Raw genomic sequence first — 16,154 nt, 5'->3', positions numbered from 1 at the left:
GAAATTACAATGGCTTCATTGATTTAAAAAGCTGATACCACTGTCTGAAGACTCTTAGGGTGATTATGCAGGACTACCCTGTTGTAGAAGAACTAGAGGTATGGTGAACAAGAAACCAGCACTTGTAAATCACTGATCCAATCAATCTATTAAAAAAAGCACTTTCCACTGAAAAACGCCAGAGTAGCCAACTCCAAGGATTCAAAGGGAGGCTTCATAATTTTTTTTTATCATTTAATTTTTATTAGGAAATTTTCACATATACATCCAGATACAAAAAAAAAAAAGCAAACAGTACAATTGCAAATAAAACAATTACTCATTATGGACTATTTATTTATTTATTTATTCATTCAACTTTATATACCGGCTTTCAAATTAATTTCAAGGCGGTTTACATTAAATTGAATTGCAGTAGCAACACTCAAATACATATACATATATAGAAAACATATCCTTACACATCTTACATCACCAATAAATTAAATTAAAAACTAAAACCGTTTTAAGTACAATAATAAGTAAAACCCAGCCATTTCTTCTCCTTTCCTCATCAAAATTTTACCCTCCTTCCCATCCTCTCTCCCATCTAACCTCCTCCCTATTAACCCTTCTTCCCCTGATTCCCCTTATATCTCCTCAATCTATAGGGATATGGTAGGCGAAGTCAGTTAATTAACATAAAAGCCTGCTCGAATACCCAGGTTTTTATTTGCTTCCTGAAACTATTGATGTTCTCCTCTGTCCGGATCTCAGCAGGCAAAGAATTCCACATCTTTGGTCCTGCTAAAGACAGGGACCTCTCCCTCACTGAACTCAGATGGGCCAGTTTGGGTGATGGTTTGGTCAACAGGGCCTGCCCAAGTGATCTCAGGTTCCGTGCTGGAACATGAATACGTAATGAGGCATTTAGCCATTCAGAATTCCTGCCGTAAATGGCTTTGTGAATTAAGGTTAAGCATTTGTATTGTATACGAGACTGAACCGGCAACCAATGCAATCCCATCAATACCGGAGAAACATGATCAAACTTTTTTGTATCGGTTAGAAGTCGCGCCGCAGCGTTCTGCAACAGCTGCAGCGGGCGGATAGTTGATAGTGGCAAACCTAGCCATAGGGCATTACAATAGTCTAATTTGGGTAAAATCAATGCCTGTACCACAATTCGAAAATCGTTTGAGTGCAATAATGGCTTTAATCTCCTTAACACTCGCAGTTTATGAAAACCATCTTTTATGATGGTCTTCACTGAAGTTTTCATATTAAGCTCCGAGTCAAGAATACAACCTAGATCTCTGACATCCTGTTGGATCTTATATGTAGGGAGACAGTTTGAAATGTCAGTCTCTATTTTCTCTGTTACCTTGTTACAGATAAACAGTATTTTGGTTTTAGAGTTATTTAGTGCCAATGACATGTGCGTGAGAAGTTGATTTATTGAGATCGGCATCTAGACCTGACAACATCTGCCTCTTTCTAAATCAAAATTGCATCATAAACCACCCCACATTTATCTCCCCACACACACAGAGAAATACAAAAGCTTACTAAAACAAACTGAAATGCAAGACCTATGTTGAACCATTGTGTATAACAAAACATGAAGTTGCATGTCATGTCAATACCCTTACCCAGTACCAATTGAAATATTTTGTAAAATTTGGCTGTGAAGCCATCCAGCCCTGGGGCCTTACCAGATTTCAACTCCTTAATCACCTGTGCTACCTCCTCACCCTTAATTTCACCATTCAGGAATCCCTTACCATCCTTCCAAACAGGGCAACAAAACTCCTTCCAGATAGGTATCTATCTCAGACTCCCAAACAACTGCCCCTCATTAAGAATACAACTCCTCATAAAACTGGGTGAAATGTTGACTTATACTCTTTGAATCAAACAAGAGCTTCCTGTCTCGAGCTTTCATTTCCATAATGTGATTCTGAGTAGTGCTCTCCTTAAGTCTCCTGGTCAACAAGCATCCTGGATTATCTCCAAAATTCAAAAAAATCCTATTTAACCAAATACATTTGATATGGTAAGTTAAATCTAGGGTCTGCAACTCATACCTAGCCAGTTCTAATTTCTCTAAAAGTCTTTTGATCTAAGGATCTTTTGTGCTGCAATTCCAACTTGGGTATTCTTTGTAAAAGGTATATCCAGGTGACCTCCCGTTCTTTCTTGACATAAGTGGCTCATGATATTAACTTACTCCTAAATCACCCCTTCATATAGTTACTGGCTTGCATTCTCCTGTATCATTTACCCAAAGATACTCTCATGTCAGCTGTTCAACATTATATCATACAGAAGACTGTCATTCAGAGGCCAAAATTTCCCACCCGTGAAATCAGGCTGTATAGAAAAAGTAACCCAAATTGGGGCATGGTTTGATCATGTAATGTTTCCTAACCTTACATCTACCGTCTGACCTACCAGGGTTTTATCAATTAAAAAACGGTAAAGTCTTGAGTATGTCAGATGTACCTTAGAGAAAAAAGAATAAAATACATGCAGTTGGATATCTCAGGTGCCATATGTCAATCAAAACTAACAGTTAGCATGTGTTTAAACACAACCTGAGGCACATGGGAACCTGTTGCCTCCCTTTTTGAGTTATCTAGATAAGGATAGCACATGAAATTAGTTACCACCTACAAAGAAGTGCCCCTCAGCCCAATTAGCCAACCTCAATGATAGCATTTCTAAAAATGTTCCTTGCCCCATGTTGGGAGCATAAATATTCACCAGGGTACAAAGTACCTTAACATTACCATTTTAACCCCAATAAATCTACCCTCTGTATCTCTCTTGGTTGCCTTTATATCTACCACTTAGTATCTGGAAAATAAGATTCCCACCCCACAATATTTGTGTCTTACTGTCACCGAAGCCAAAAATTGTTGGTAAAACTTGGAACATAATACATCTTTGTTGCACCTCCTAAGATGGGTCTCTTGACAAAATATAATAGAAGCCCTGAGAATTTCAGCTTCTTGAAAGAATAAAAGTCTTTTACATGGGGAATTCAACCCTTTGGTATTCAGCAAAATAATTTTCTACATGCCCAGTTAAATAACCCCTCCTTCCTATCACTCCTTACAATCCCTAAGTAGCCATTCCCATTTTCCCCCAAGAGAAAACCATCTTCTTAAATTATCCCATAACGTAACACCACTTTGAAAAAAGAATCCCCACCCCTGCGCATCCCTGGGAACTGTCCTCTTCCTAGCCAAATTCCCTCCTCTCCCTACCCATCCCAATACTACCCACCACCCCTTGCAGCAGATTCTCTCCTCTTTAAACAATGTCATCACAACCCCAGCAACCCCCCCCCAACAATCCCTGACCTTCTCCACAATATATCTTAACTGTAATCTTGACACAACATACTTAAAACATTCTCTCATGATACTCAAAAAATTAAAGTGTGATATGAAGCTATGAATAGCTTAGGGCAAATGTATCTCCCAAAGATTATCCAATGGGTAATACACAAAATTTCTCAAGCTGGAGTCTTTTGAGAAGATAAGAAGAGAAAGAATTCCTGGATTGGTGCTTCAGCCTCCTTCCTCCATTTGCCACATGCTGCCATCTAGAAGGCATCACTCCCACACAAGCACTTAATGTCTCCCATCCCCTGGCTGGGGCCTTTGGCACTTTTCCCTATTACATACTAAGTCCCAAAGAAAAAAACAAAAACGAGTACTGGAGCAAGTCCTTTGAGCTACAGGTGAATGATTCCAGAAAGCCGGAATGACACTGGGATGAAAGTCTTTTCCATTTAAGTTATAGGACCTTCTAGTTGAAGGCTTACTGGCTGAGATTAACCTGTCTTCCTCTTCTCTTAGAAGGAGCAGGGAGAAAACTACTGAGCATTCAACCACCATGCCATGTTGGCCAAAGAAGACAGATCCAGATGGCAGAATTTGCCTCGTTTCTGTGACATTTATTATTTTAATTTAGCTCATGCTTTATCATTGGTAGCTCATGAGAGATGAAGAAGTCCTCTTTGGGATCAGAGGCTGCTCAAACTACCAGATAAAGTAGGGGAACCATATGTGTCTTGGCCTTGATGGAGCAATGAGAATCATTCTTGCATGGTCCCTAAGCATCTTCTGGATTGTTCTCACAATTAACAGAATTGGCAGATTGGCATAAAGAAAATCAGTATATCCCACTGTAGCAGAAAAGTGTTGGGAGCCAAACTATACTTGGAAGTATGGAGCAAAACCTTTCAACTGAAGCAAATACATCTATTGTCAGCTGACTTCCAAAGGTTACATCAACTGTCTGCCAACATTCATCCAAGGACCACTCATGCGGAGGAAGAGTGGTCCTTGGATGTGTCCTTGGATGTGTTTTGGGCTGCTGGAAGGTATGTCACTTGCGGGTGAGCTCCAGAACCAAAAGCCCATGCCCAGATTCAGAGTTTTTCCTGTCAGAGAAGCCAGTGTCCCCTATGTAAACAAGCAAGAACATGGCCAATTGATTGTCCATTTGAATCAAAATTCTCTTTCCCATCAGGTAAGAGAAAGCCTTTCATGCATAATCTTATATCTCATAGCTCTAACAGATTAATCTTAAGACAATTCTTCAGAAAGGACCAAATCCCTTGAGCTAAAGTTGAACCAGCTCGCCACTCCCTGGTGGAAGCATCAGTGGAAAAAGTCACTTGAGGTGGAACCCACAGAGGGAAGACCACATCCAGGACTGAGTTTTAACCACCTGCATTGTAGGGCTTATTTATTTATTTTTAATTTTTATATACCGAAGTTCTTGTAAGGACTACAAATCACTCCGGTTTACATAAAACGATAAACTGCCCAACAGAGAGAGGGGCTTTACATAGAACCGTAGAACAGATGGAACGATATAACTGGCTTTACACAGAACCGTAGAACAGATGGAGCAATATAACTGTATGTCAATTTAACATAGTAATAAATAAATATTATATATACAGTTTAACTATTTAACGTAGAGATAATGATATATTAGCGCTGCAAAATAGATGCAATAAAATGTGATGAACTTTTGGACTCAAAGATTGTTGTACAGTTGCAGGGTCCTGATAGTAGGACTTGGTGCGGTGTCCATAATTTGGGGATACCTCATATTTAGGATGTCTTTCTGTCTGAGTAGAATTAAGAGTCTGGGAAGGCTTGTTGGAAAAGCCAGGTCTTCAGTCTTTTTTTGAATTCTTGATGACTGGGTTCAAGTCTTAGATCTGGGGGGAGCGAGTTCCACTGGTGGGGGCCTGCTGAAGATAGTGCTCGTTTGCTCAATGATGATTTTATTTGTGGGGCATGCAGTGTTCCTTTGTATGCACTTCTAATAGGTCTAGAAGATGTGTGCGGTTGGAGTTGAGAGCTTAACATAATAGGAGCTAGTTTGTTTGTCGCTTTGTGGACGATTGTGAGTACCTTATAGAGTATCCTGTGTTTAATAGTAAGCCAATGTAGGTTACGAAGGATTAGGGTGATATGATCTTTTTTGTTAGAGCTTGTGAGAATTCTAGCAGCTGAATTCTGTACCATCTGTAATGGTTTGATGGTGTTGATGGGTAGACCTAGCAGAAAGGAGTTGCAATAGTCGAGCTTAGATAATATGATGGATTGCAGTACTAGCCTGAAGTCGGAGAAGTAAAGGAGGGGTTTAAGTTTTTTGAGGACTTGCAGTTTGTAAAAGCAGTCCTTTGTGGTAGTGTTTATGAACTTTTTTAGGTTTAGGTGGTTGTCTAGCCAGGCTCCAAGGTCTCTGACGTCAGGTGAGAACATGCTATTTGTGTTTGGTGGAGAGAGGCTAGAAGATATTGTAAGGGGATCCTGGGAGACAATGAGCATTTCGGTTTTATTGGCATTCAATACTAAGTTGAGGCTTGAGAGTAAGTCTTTAATAGGCTGTAGGCATTCGTTCCAGTATGTGATGGTTTTTTGAAGGTGATGGTTTGGTGATGTGATGGTTTTTTCTTTCATTCCAATCATTTCATTCCAATCATTTCATTCCAGGTGATGTGATGGTTTTTTCTTTCATTCCAATCATCACCATGATGAGATATGTTGCCACAGTTGATCACACAGACAAAGGCTCCAATGTATACTTCTAATATTCAATCATCTCATTAGATAACAGGCACTGTTGCTGCCATGTGGTCAAGGAAAACCAAGACTCATCTTACAGGAGTCTGATTTTGCTGCAGGAGGGCCTTCACTGGGCCCCTTAATAACACAACCCCTTCCATCTGGGAGGAAGGCTCATCTCAAACCATGTCTATATCCATGTTACTATGAATTGCATCCTCTGACTCAACTTAGCATGTTATAAAATAGGATTCCAGCGTGCACATGCATGCCAGCTTTTAATATCTGCAAGCATGTGCAGACGGCCTCTTCCATGCACTGGGGGGGGGGGGGGATTTTTCAAATTACGTGCGGTGATGTAATTTGCATTTTTTACCAGTTCCCTAACACTAACCTACCTCCCTTTTCCCCTCTCCTCCCCGCCCCCTAAACCTACCCTAACTATCCGCAAATTTTTTATTTTCATACTTACTGCTCCACTGGAGCAGAAGAAACTCCGCGCGCTGGCCGGCTGCTGGTGCTCACTTCGCCAGGATAGCAGCTAATGGCGCTGTCCCAGCCCGCACCCAGCCCAGCCCACATCCCCCGGCCCTTCTGCGCATACTAAGGGTTACATGCATGACCAGGCCCTTTCGAAAACGTGCTCAGCACGCGCAAGGCCCAGTCACACGTGTAACCCCCGGTATTTGCATGCATGGGCCTTTTATAATTTGGCCTTAAAAAAATGTGGTGCAGGCCCTGGCAAAGCTGGATGGAGGCAGAAGGCCACAGTGTCTCTGCCAGCCTAGGCAGAGCTTCCTCCCCTAAGGAACCAGGAGTGACCACCTTATCGGTCAAGAGAAGTATTGGTGCCCTGCTGAGCATCGATGGCCTCCCCAGAATCAATGCTAGCCAGGTCGGTAACATACCAATGAGCACACTGAGCCATTCCAGCAGTGGTTCCAAATTGGGTAGAACTGGAATCAGTGCCATCAGTCCCACAGGACCTATGGCCTGCACTGCCCTCTCTACCACCAGCTGGATGAGCTGCTCCAGCTCCCTCTCTAAAGTTGTTGAAGCCAACACTGGCTGGGAGAAAGGAGGTGTGGCCAGATCTTCCTTAAATCCCTGAGGTAGATTAGTGACTGGCACCAGGACTGGTGGAGGCAGTTGCGGACCCCTAGCATCTATGGAGGATGAGTGATCCTCGCCATGGGGTTGCTTTGGTGGCATTACAGCATGAGCCAGAACATACCTGTGCCCGGGACCGTGCAAAGGTAGCTGGTGCAGATGCTTCCTCAGCTTCCCTCTGTGCTCAGCCCGCTTTTCCCAGGTGCCAAGGTCAAAGATGGGGAACCTGACCTCCTCGACCTGGAAGGGACAGTGTGACCAATTTCTGGCTCTCCTATCCACCGGCAGCACTGAAGGAACTGATGGTCCAACTGATGTTCATGGCATGGTGTTATTTGGCACGGCTCCAAGCTCCATTGGTGCTGACACCACTGATGCTAAAGTCAATGGCTCAGACTTCCCAACCCGAAGTGTTTCTCCATCTTGTCGAGTCAGGCACAAAATCCCTTCGGGGTCATTTGGGCGCACTTACGGCAACCCCGGACTTTGTGTGATGCCACTGGCAGGGGACACATATATCCTGGTGATCCTTGATAGATACGGCCCTTGGACACTGGAGGCATCAACGAAAACCAGTTGTGGACATGACAAATGATAAAAGGAGGATGTAAAAATGACAACAGTGATGGCCTACGATGACCAGCAGGCACCCCCTGCCACAGGGAAGGTCAATGTAAAGAAAACTTACCCGAAATGCCAATAAACGTAGCTGAGGAGACTACGGGAGGGACATGGTGTTGATGGAATGCAAAAACCCAAAGAAAAACAAAATCGGGGGGGGGGGGGGGGGGGGGGGGGGATATTTTCCACAACTTTTAGAGAAAAAAAGCCAAGAGCTCACTCAAACCGTGATGCAAAGCTCTGTGGAAAACGCAGACTGAAGAGGGACCCTGTGTGCACGCATGGTACAGATGTGGGCATGCTCAGGCCAAGTCAAAGTTCTGGAAACTTTTCTGTGCCAGGCTCCATCTGATGTCATCACCTATGTGCGAGGATTACCAATCCTGCTTGTACTCTGAGAAATAATTTTTCCCTATTTACCTGTTACACTTCACTCATGAATTAATTTTATTTTTAATTTTTATATACAGACATCCTTGTTTAATATAGAAATCATACCTGTTTACATTAAAACAGGAGATGCAGGAAAAAAGTTACCATTCTGATTGGCTCAGAACATACAAACCAGTTTTTGGGTTTTGTTTTTTTTAATATTCTGGATCCCAACATGTTGGCTGAATCATGTTCACTTTTACTCTAATTTTATGAGTCAAATGCTTTTGACTGTTTAAATACTGTTAGGAATACACAAGGGTCAGAAATTTAGAAAGTTTGATACTGATTTTATTTAGTATAAATTATAGATAAAAAATTAACATGTTATTCCATTTCATGTTCCCTATAACATATAATAGATTGAATAGAAAAAACTCTGACAAAAAACTGTTAGGCAGCTAACACAGAAAGCATTTAGTTAAGTGGTTCAGAGAAAAATGTCAACACATATTTAAAAGAAATGAGGTTAACAGCACAAATTTGAGGTAACCTACTTCCCTCTCCTTTTGTTCATTATTCAAAAGCACCAGAACATGATGTAGGGCAGTCTCAAAAAGATTCTATCAGCTGAATACTTGAATCTACGACTTTCAAAAGAGAATGTTTTGCTCAATGAAATGGTCTTCCTAACATACTCTATTACTGTAAAATGGACCTGGATTAGTTTTAATCATTTCTCTGACATAGTAAATTGGCTGCAGTTACGTTTTACCTTTTAAAAGGAAATAATTCTATGACACCATGACCCCAACAGAAAACACAAGAGGGGAATTTAAAGATAGAGATAAACACATTATTGTATGTCAAATTCTGGGAGTGAAAGCAGTGAAACAGTAAGACATTTTACTATAGTCATCACTTCAAGGCAATCAGTACATTCTTTAGTTTGATACTGTATGAAAAAAAATAACCATAGAGAGCATGTTTTTACTATTTACGGTAACTAATGAAGTGGTTAGATGAGGCTTTATTTTGATTAATTTTAAATTCTTGCAATTTGCTATATTTCTATGACTCAGTGCAAGCATTAGGCCTAGTACAATTACTATTTAAATAGTAAACAATTTTTCCAGTGGCCAACATGCAGCACTTCCTCTGAAATGGTTTATTCAAGCTTTTACTGATTTTTGTAAATTTTAAATTGAGATAAACAATTTAATATGGCAAAATTTTCAAAAGAAATTAAAATGAAGATATGGGTCAAGACAGCGAGGATGCTGAATTTAAGATTACAGTCTTTAGCACTGATCTTTCTTCTATGCTTCAGCTCTGGGTTCAATTCAGCATTCAAAACAGTTGGCAGGGCTGCATCCTTAAAAGATGCTGTCTCCATGTAGCAGGCATTTGTCACTGTTCATCAGGGTCCTGGCTCTATGCAACCATGCCCAACTGAGGCTTTGATGATATAACACTCCAGCTTCGGCAAGAATTCTGCAGACTCCACAGACTCTGTAACTGTTGCCACTGGCTCCAGTAAAACTTTTTGTTACCCACAGTCCACCAGTTAAAACTCTGCTGGTCCTAGGGAATTTTTACTGAATTGTACAACCCACTCAGCAATATTTCCAGTTGTCTGCTAAGCAGGTTTTGAAGAAAAAGTTTTCCAAAAAACAAAAAGGCGAGTACCTTTTCCTCAGATGATAAAAAAAATCAAATTAGCAGAATTAAGTCAGTACCTGATCAACAAAATACATTAGTAATAGTTATTAATTTAATATCTCCTGATATGATACCTGAGTTGTATGTTTTTTGGGGGTTTTTTTTGCCGTGTGTAGCTTTTAATTTAAATATGCTTATTTAAATGGTCTGCTGATCCTAGTAAAAAAAAAAAGCATTAATTTGGCTTATTAGATTAAAGATTTATGACATTTTGCTAGTTCTATTTTATTTTGATGTCTCTAGTCTTTCCCGTCCCTATCTCACAGACACCCCCACAGAGCTGTTTTTATTTACCATTTGGAATGTAAAGTTAATGTTTCTTGTTTAAGTGAGGTTTTTTTTGTACTGTAAATTGCTGTTGCTCTTACAAAAGAAAACATTAAATACATAGTATTGATGCTTTCTGAAAAAGTAAAATGCACAATTCTCTTACCTGAAGCGTTTGCTCTGTGTTATTAAAAGAAGTTTGAAAACTTGGACCATTTTTATCAGCCTGAATAAGAAAAACATAGTTAAGACATTAAATAGGCAGGCTAGATAGAAAGTAACTAACATTAGTTACTTATCCATGAACCAATTTAAAATTATCCTATTCAATGTATTGTACGGATGGTCTTCAAATCTCCAAGTGTTGCTAATAGAGAAAACTGGACATCACAGATTATATAAGCCTACACATTTAATCATCCAAGCAACCATTAAATCCATGCACAAGTCATGACTGGAAACTAGGAATATCATTGCTAAAACTCATCTTCTGTGTCCTCCCCTACAGCTCAAGTTACTTGTGTATTATATACCATGACCCCAAAGAAATATTTGGATTATATCCATTTCAAAAATATCTGCAACCATTTTTGTAGGGCCTCCCAAACTTTTATCCAATGTGACTAATTCAGCACTTGAAAATTCACAAGACCCTAGAGGATTCTATTCCCGGTATCTCCTCATTCCAAAGAAAAACGGAGGCCTACGGCCCATCCTAGACCTCAGAAATCTCAACAAATTTCTAAAAAAAAGAAAAGTTCAGGATGGTTTCGCTAGGCACCATGCTTCCACTTCTTCAAACAGGAGATTGGCTTTGTTCTCTGGATCTTCAAGATGCTTACGCTCACATTCCAATATTCCCTCCTCATCTCAAGTACTTGTGCTTCATGGCGGGTCATCAACATTTCCAATACAGAGTACTGCCATTCGGACTTGCCTCTGCTCCCAGAGTATTCACCAAATGTCTGGCAGTAATAGCAGCACACTTGCACAAGGAAAGTGTCCATGTTTTTCCCTACTTAGACGACTGGCTCATCAGAAGTCAATCTCAACAAGGAGCTTTGACTTCCCTCAGTCGAACAATTACTGTACTTCACTCCATGGGCTCACAGAACCCACCCGCCACCCCGCGGAGTTAGGTATGCTTCCTTTTATTTTATTTTTGCTAAAGCTTAATGCTACATACAAGACTGAAGTGAGACTTCTGTGGCAGAGAATATCATGGCATGCTGGGCATGCTCAATGAGCTCAGAGTACCAGTCAAAAGTTTCTAGAAACTTTGACAGAAGGTTTTCCCGCAATAGGGCTCCGTCAGTGACGTCACCCATATGTGAGGACTAGCATCCTGCTTGTCCTGGGATAACCAATGATTCCTGTCATGCTTTCCTCCTCACTCATCCTCAATCCCTCTATCACAGCCCTGCCTCACTTCCTCCAACCCTTCTCATATCTCCCAGCTGATCTCCTCTCACTCCTAACTCTTCTCCTATATACTCCAGTCAATCTTCTTTAATTTTCCTCTCACCCTCCTCAGCCAATCCTGCTTTACCTGATCTCATTCTCAAACCCCCTCCTACATCTGACCTCTCCCTTCAAACAGCCCCTTCTTTCAACATTCCACTGGACCAGGCTCAGTGGCAACATTTTCCTTTAGGTCCCAGGATGGATGACAACTAGTGAGGGCAGGTTGATGACAGGGGAAACTATATTCTCTTGAGTTAAGTTCAGTAGCGGATGAGGAGGAGCCATGGCAATTTATTTGGGCCCATGCATCCTCAGCCCTCCCTTACCCTCTGCTGGCTCCAAAGCCTGATGGTGATCTGCAAGTGGCAGCAGCATTAGTACTTAAGAGTTAGCACAGGGCCTGTAAGCCAGTGCAAGTTCACAGGCCTTGGAGTGGCCCCACGCCCGCTTCATACAGGGCTTCCTATTCCCAGAGAAAACATGCAAGGCTAGAGTCACTGCAGGAATTGCGAGTGTGTTCTGCCTGCCACTACTAATGCTTCTGAAGAGTACTCCCATTTCAGGCATTTCATAACACCAGCTGAAGGTTTTTTCAACCCCATTTGGGGTCCCAACCCACAGTTTGGAAAGCCCTGCAATATAATGGGTGTACTTATTGTATTTCTAGGTAACATCAACAAGCTTTTAACCCATACCAATAATCGCCCATCAATATGCACCATGCAATATGCACCATGTAACATATCTCCCATACACTTAGACAGGTCCCAGTTGTAGAATCTCATTACCATATCGTAATCTTTGTAATTTATACACCTTGCAACAAGCACCATGTAACATGACTTCCAGATACTCAGCCAGGTTTCAGTTATAGAATCTCACTACCTAATCGTTATCTTTATAAGTTACTCCCCAGTTCCTTGATCCGAGTTTATTCTCCCGGTTTGATGTAATCGCATTCTTACATGCTTGTTTCTGTTATAATGTAAACCGAAATGATATGTAACTTTGCTACATGAATTTCGGTATATAAAAATGTTAAATAAATAAATCATGTAACTAACTTCTCCACTGTTTGTAAAACAAAGAATGTTATAATATCCCTGATACTAAGAAAAAAAAGAGAGCCTTTCACAAGCCTAAAGCACAATATGATTATAATTAAATAAAAGCCTTGTATGTCCTTACCTTAATATATTCTACTTTCAAAAGGTCTAGTCCTGGATCAGAAGAGCTAATTAGATGAAGTGGTTGTTTTTTGGATCCTACAATATACCAGATGTTAATAGTTTAGATTTCAATATTTAAAAGAAAGTTTTAACACATCAAAAGATGGCCCTTTTATTTTAAAAAATGGGTTCATGCCCATCAGTTTAAGAAATAGAAAGGTCACAATGAGTTGCATGAATAATCTACTAAAACCGTCAAGGCAGAGCTTCATGCATAATGTATACTGTATAACGTAATAACTACCATCTCCAATTGTAATCATTTCTCATTTCCAATTTTAAAATGCTGGTGCAATTTTCAAAAGGATTCTCTGCAGGTAAATGGATCTTTGCCTATGGAGAAGGGTCCTTTGAAAACTGCCCAGGCTGAACTGCTGCTTTTTCCTGTAAGGGAAAAAGGTGGTGCTGGGGGGTGAGGCAGCCCAACAAAAGTAAATGCAGGGATTCCACTTGGAAATCCCCATGCTTGCTTTTTACATATTTAGTCTGCATATTGTGCATGTGAAAACTATGCAAGGAAATATCCCTGCAGCAATTTTAAAAGTAAATTTTGTAGGGTGTTTCCCTTTCAAAATTGGCTTGCAGGTCCAGGATACCAAGCACACGCAATGCAGCAACCAACCCACAAGGATCTAAAAATTGTCCTTTGTATATACAGTGCCTTGCCTAGTCTTCACATCCTTGTACACTTTTCACATTCTGTCTAAAAGATACAATTCAACATGTATTAAAGTAGGAGATTGTTTCACACAACATATTCCACACTTTCATCATGAAAGAATTATAGAAGTATTCTAAAAGTAATTAAGAATTAAAAAAAAAAAAAGAAACTGAATTGACTGCAGCTTTGGTTCAAATAATGTATTTAACTTATTGAAATTAAAGTGAGTCCAGTCGATTTAAGTTGATTCCTGGATGAAGAATCAAGCTGCTTCTGTTGTATAAAGTGAATATGAAGCAAAAGGTCACAACACGTTATAAGAAGCTGCCAAATTAAATTTGGGGTAACATTCAAATGTACAGACAAATTATTTTATAGCCTTCCCCAAATGTGTTTGAATATCCCATGGGGCACTGTCAGGTCCATCACTGTAAAATGAAAACAGATTGGTACCACCAGGACACTGCAATAAGCCACCCTTTCAAAGTCCATAGCCATGGGTTAAAGAAACTGCTGCAGGTGGTCACAGTGAGCCCTAAGATTATTTCAAAAGGACTAGAGAGATCGCTGGTTGAGACTGCGGAAAATGTTGACTGTTCACCTATTTCAAGATTCCTTCACAAACATGGACACTATTGGAGAATGGCAAGAAGGAAGCCACCACTGAAGGAAAGATCTTATAGAGGGCTAGCCGTGTTAGTATGGTATAGCAAAAATGACAAGAGGTGGGTGGCACCTTACAGACTAACCAATTTATTGAGGCATGAGCTTTCGAGGGCAGTGTCCACTTAGTCAGGCACATCTCCAAGAAAATGTACTGTTTGTCAGATCATTACAATAAAATAAGTTATTTCAGTAAAGATTTACTGTATGGAAACTATTTTGTCCAAGTCTAAGTGTGTAAACCCCAAGGGCCCAGAAGTGAATCTTCCCCGTTGATCAGGAATGGATCAACACCCACAGCTCCTTCAGAACAAAGATATGGTGGGTACCATGGTTTATTCTGCTATCAGGATAAGACATTTTCACCATAGCATTATCTTTGTACTTTTCTCTCTTGTTCATGTTCGCTTTGAACTGTAAATGTACATTAGGGTTTGACAATAAAAAGCAACACACAAGGGGTTGTTCAATGGGCATTTAAGGAGAAGCATCATAATACAAGTAATCAGTAGCCCAGATTGTATGTTAAAGACTAATCAAATCTTGGCAAATGACAAATGTTTAACTTGAAGGCAAAGTTAATACTACTACCTTCCCCAACACACATAACTACACCTTAAAGAAAATAGTAAAGTACTATAGATGATATTGATATATGCTAATAGCTGATACTCTTTCAAACATAAGTTATATCCTCTCGAAAATAAAACTAAACCTACTCTTATCAATGAATTGAACACAAAAATATAAGTTGTACTTATACAGTACTGCCAGTCATATAATTTACTACTCCACTGTTTAAAATGAACTCAATGGGAAAGATGTAAAGTTGCCATAAACACCCCAATACATGTTTGCACACTTTTTCACTATTAACACTGTGCATCTTTTACTTTAACCTAACATAAATGGAATTTTGTGTATACTAAAAAGTTATACAAGTCTACTAGATAGCAAATGTTGCTTACCTGATGTAACAGGTGTTCTCACAGGACAGCAGGATGTTAGTCCTCACAAATGGGGTGACATCAAGGATGGAGCCCAACCACGGAAAATGTCTGTCAAAGTTTCTGGAACTTTGACTGGCCCCTACTGGGCATGCCCAGCACGGCACCAACCCTGCAGCCAGCAGGGGTCCCCCTTCAGTCTTGTTTCAAAGCTACAGGCAGTGCCGAAAAATAAAATAAGAAAAACGAACCCAACACCGCGGGGCGGCGGGTGGGTTTCGTGAGGACTAACATCCTGCTGTCCTGTGAGAACACCTGTTACATCAGGTAAGCAACATTTGCTTTCTCACAGGACAAGCAGGATGGTTGTCCTCACAAATGGGTGAGTACCGAGCTGAGGATGTCCGAACGTGCACCAAAAGTACCCAACGGCGTGCAACAGGCACAACAACTGGGGTGAAATTTGGTAGAGGACACCCGCACCCCACCGGGTAGGTGGAAGGGTGTTGGTACGTCATGTTGGAAAAAGGTTACGCAAGACAGATTGGCCAAAGATGGAATCCTGTCTTCCAGCTTTGTCCAAACAGTAGTGGGCTGCAAATGTATGGAGAGAACTCCAGGTAGCAGCCCTACAGATGTCAGGAAGCGGCACCGATCGAAGGTGTGCTACTGAAGTCGCCATGGCCCTCACAGAGTGTGCCTTAACACGGTCTTGAAAGGGAATGCCAGCTTGCTGATAGCAGAAAGAGATGCAGTCTGGCAACCAGGAGGAAAGAGCCTGCTCACCCACAGGTTGCCCTAACTTGTTAGGATGGAAAGAGACGAATAACTGAGTGCTCTTCCTGTGGGCAACTGTACAGTCTAGGTAGAACGCTAGAGCCCGTTTACAGTCAAGGGTATGCAGAGCCTGTTCTCCTGTGTTGGAGTGGGGCCTGGGAAAGAAAATAGGTAGTATGATGGATTGATTAATATGAAACTCCGAAACTACCTTAGGTAAGAATTTAGGGTGAGTGCGGAG

General features: G+C 40.8%; 1 protein-coding gene across 4 annotated transcripts in view; it reads right to left on the bottom strand.

Moving 5' to 3' along the window:
* The window catches only part of VPS13C (vacuolar protein sorting 13 homolog C), a 483,673-nt gene that overhangs the window by 293,341 nt on the left and 174,178 nt on the right, over positions 1-16,154 (bottom strand). For all 4 annotated transcript variants that reach the window (XM_029575527.1, XM_029575524.1, XM_029575525.1 and 1 more), the window contains 2 exons: positions 12,825-12,901; positions 10,339-10,398 (listed from right to left, as the gene is read on the bottom strand). In XM_029575527.1, the coding sequence (XP_029431387.1) occupies positions 10,339-10,398; positions 12,825-12,901 (137 nt within the window). The remainder of the gene's footprint in view (positions 1-10,338; positions 10,399-12,824; positions 12,902-16,154) is intronic.

The sequence above is a fragment of the Rhinatrema bivittatum genome, chromosome 13 (assembly GCF_901001135.1).
Source record: "Rhinatrema bivittatum chromosome 13, aRhiBiv1.1, whole genome shotgun sequence".
Lineage (NCBI taxonomy): Eukaryota > Metazoa > Chordata > Amphibia > Gymnophiona > Rhinatrematidae > Rhinatrema > Rhinatrema bivittatum.
The sequence above is the reverse complement of the archived record's forward strand: the minus strand, read 5'-3'. Positions and strand labels throughout refer to the sequence as shown.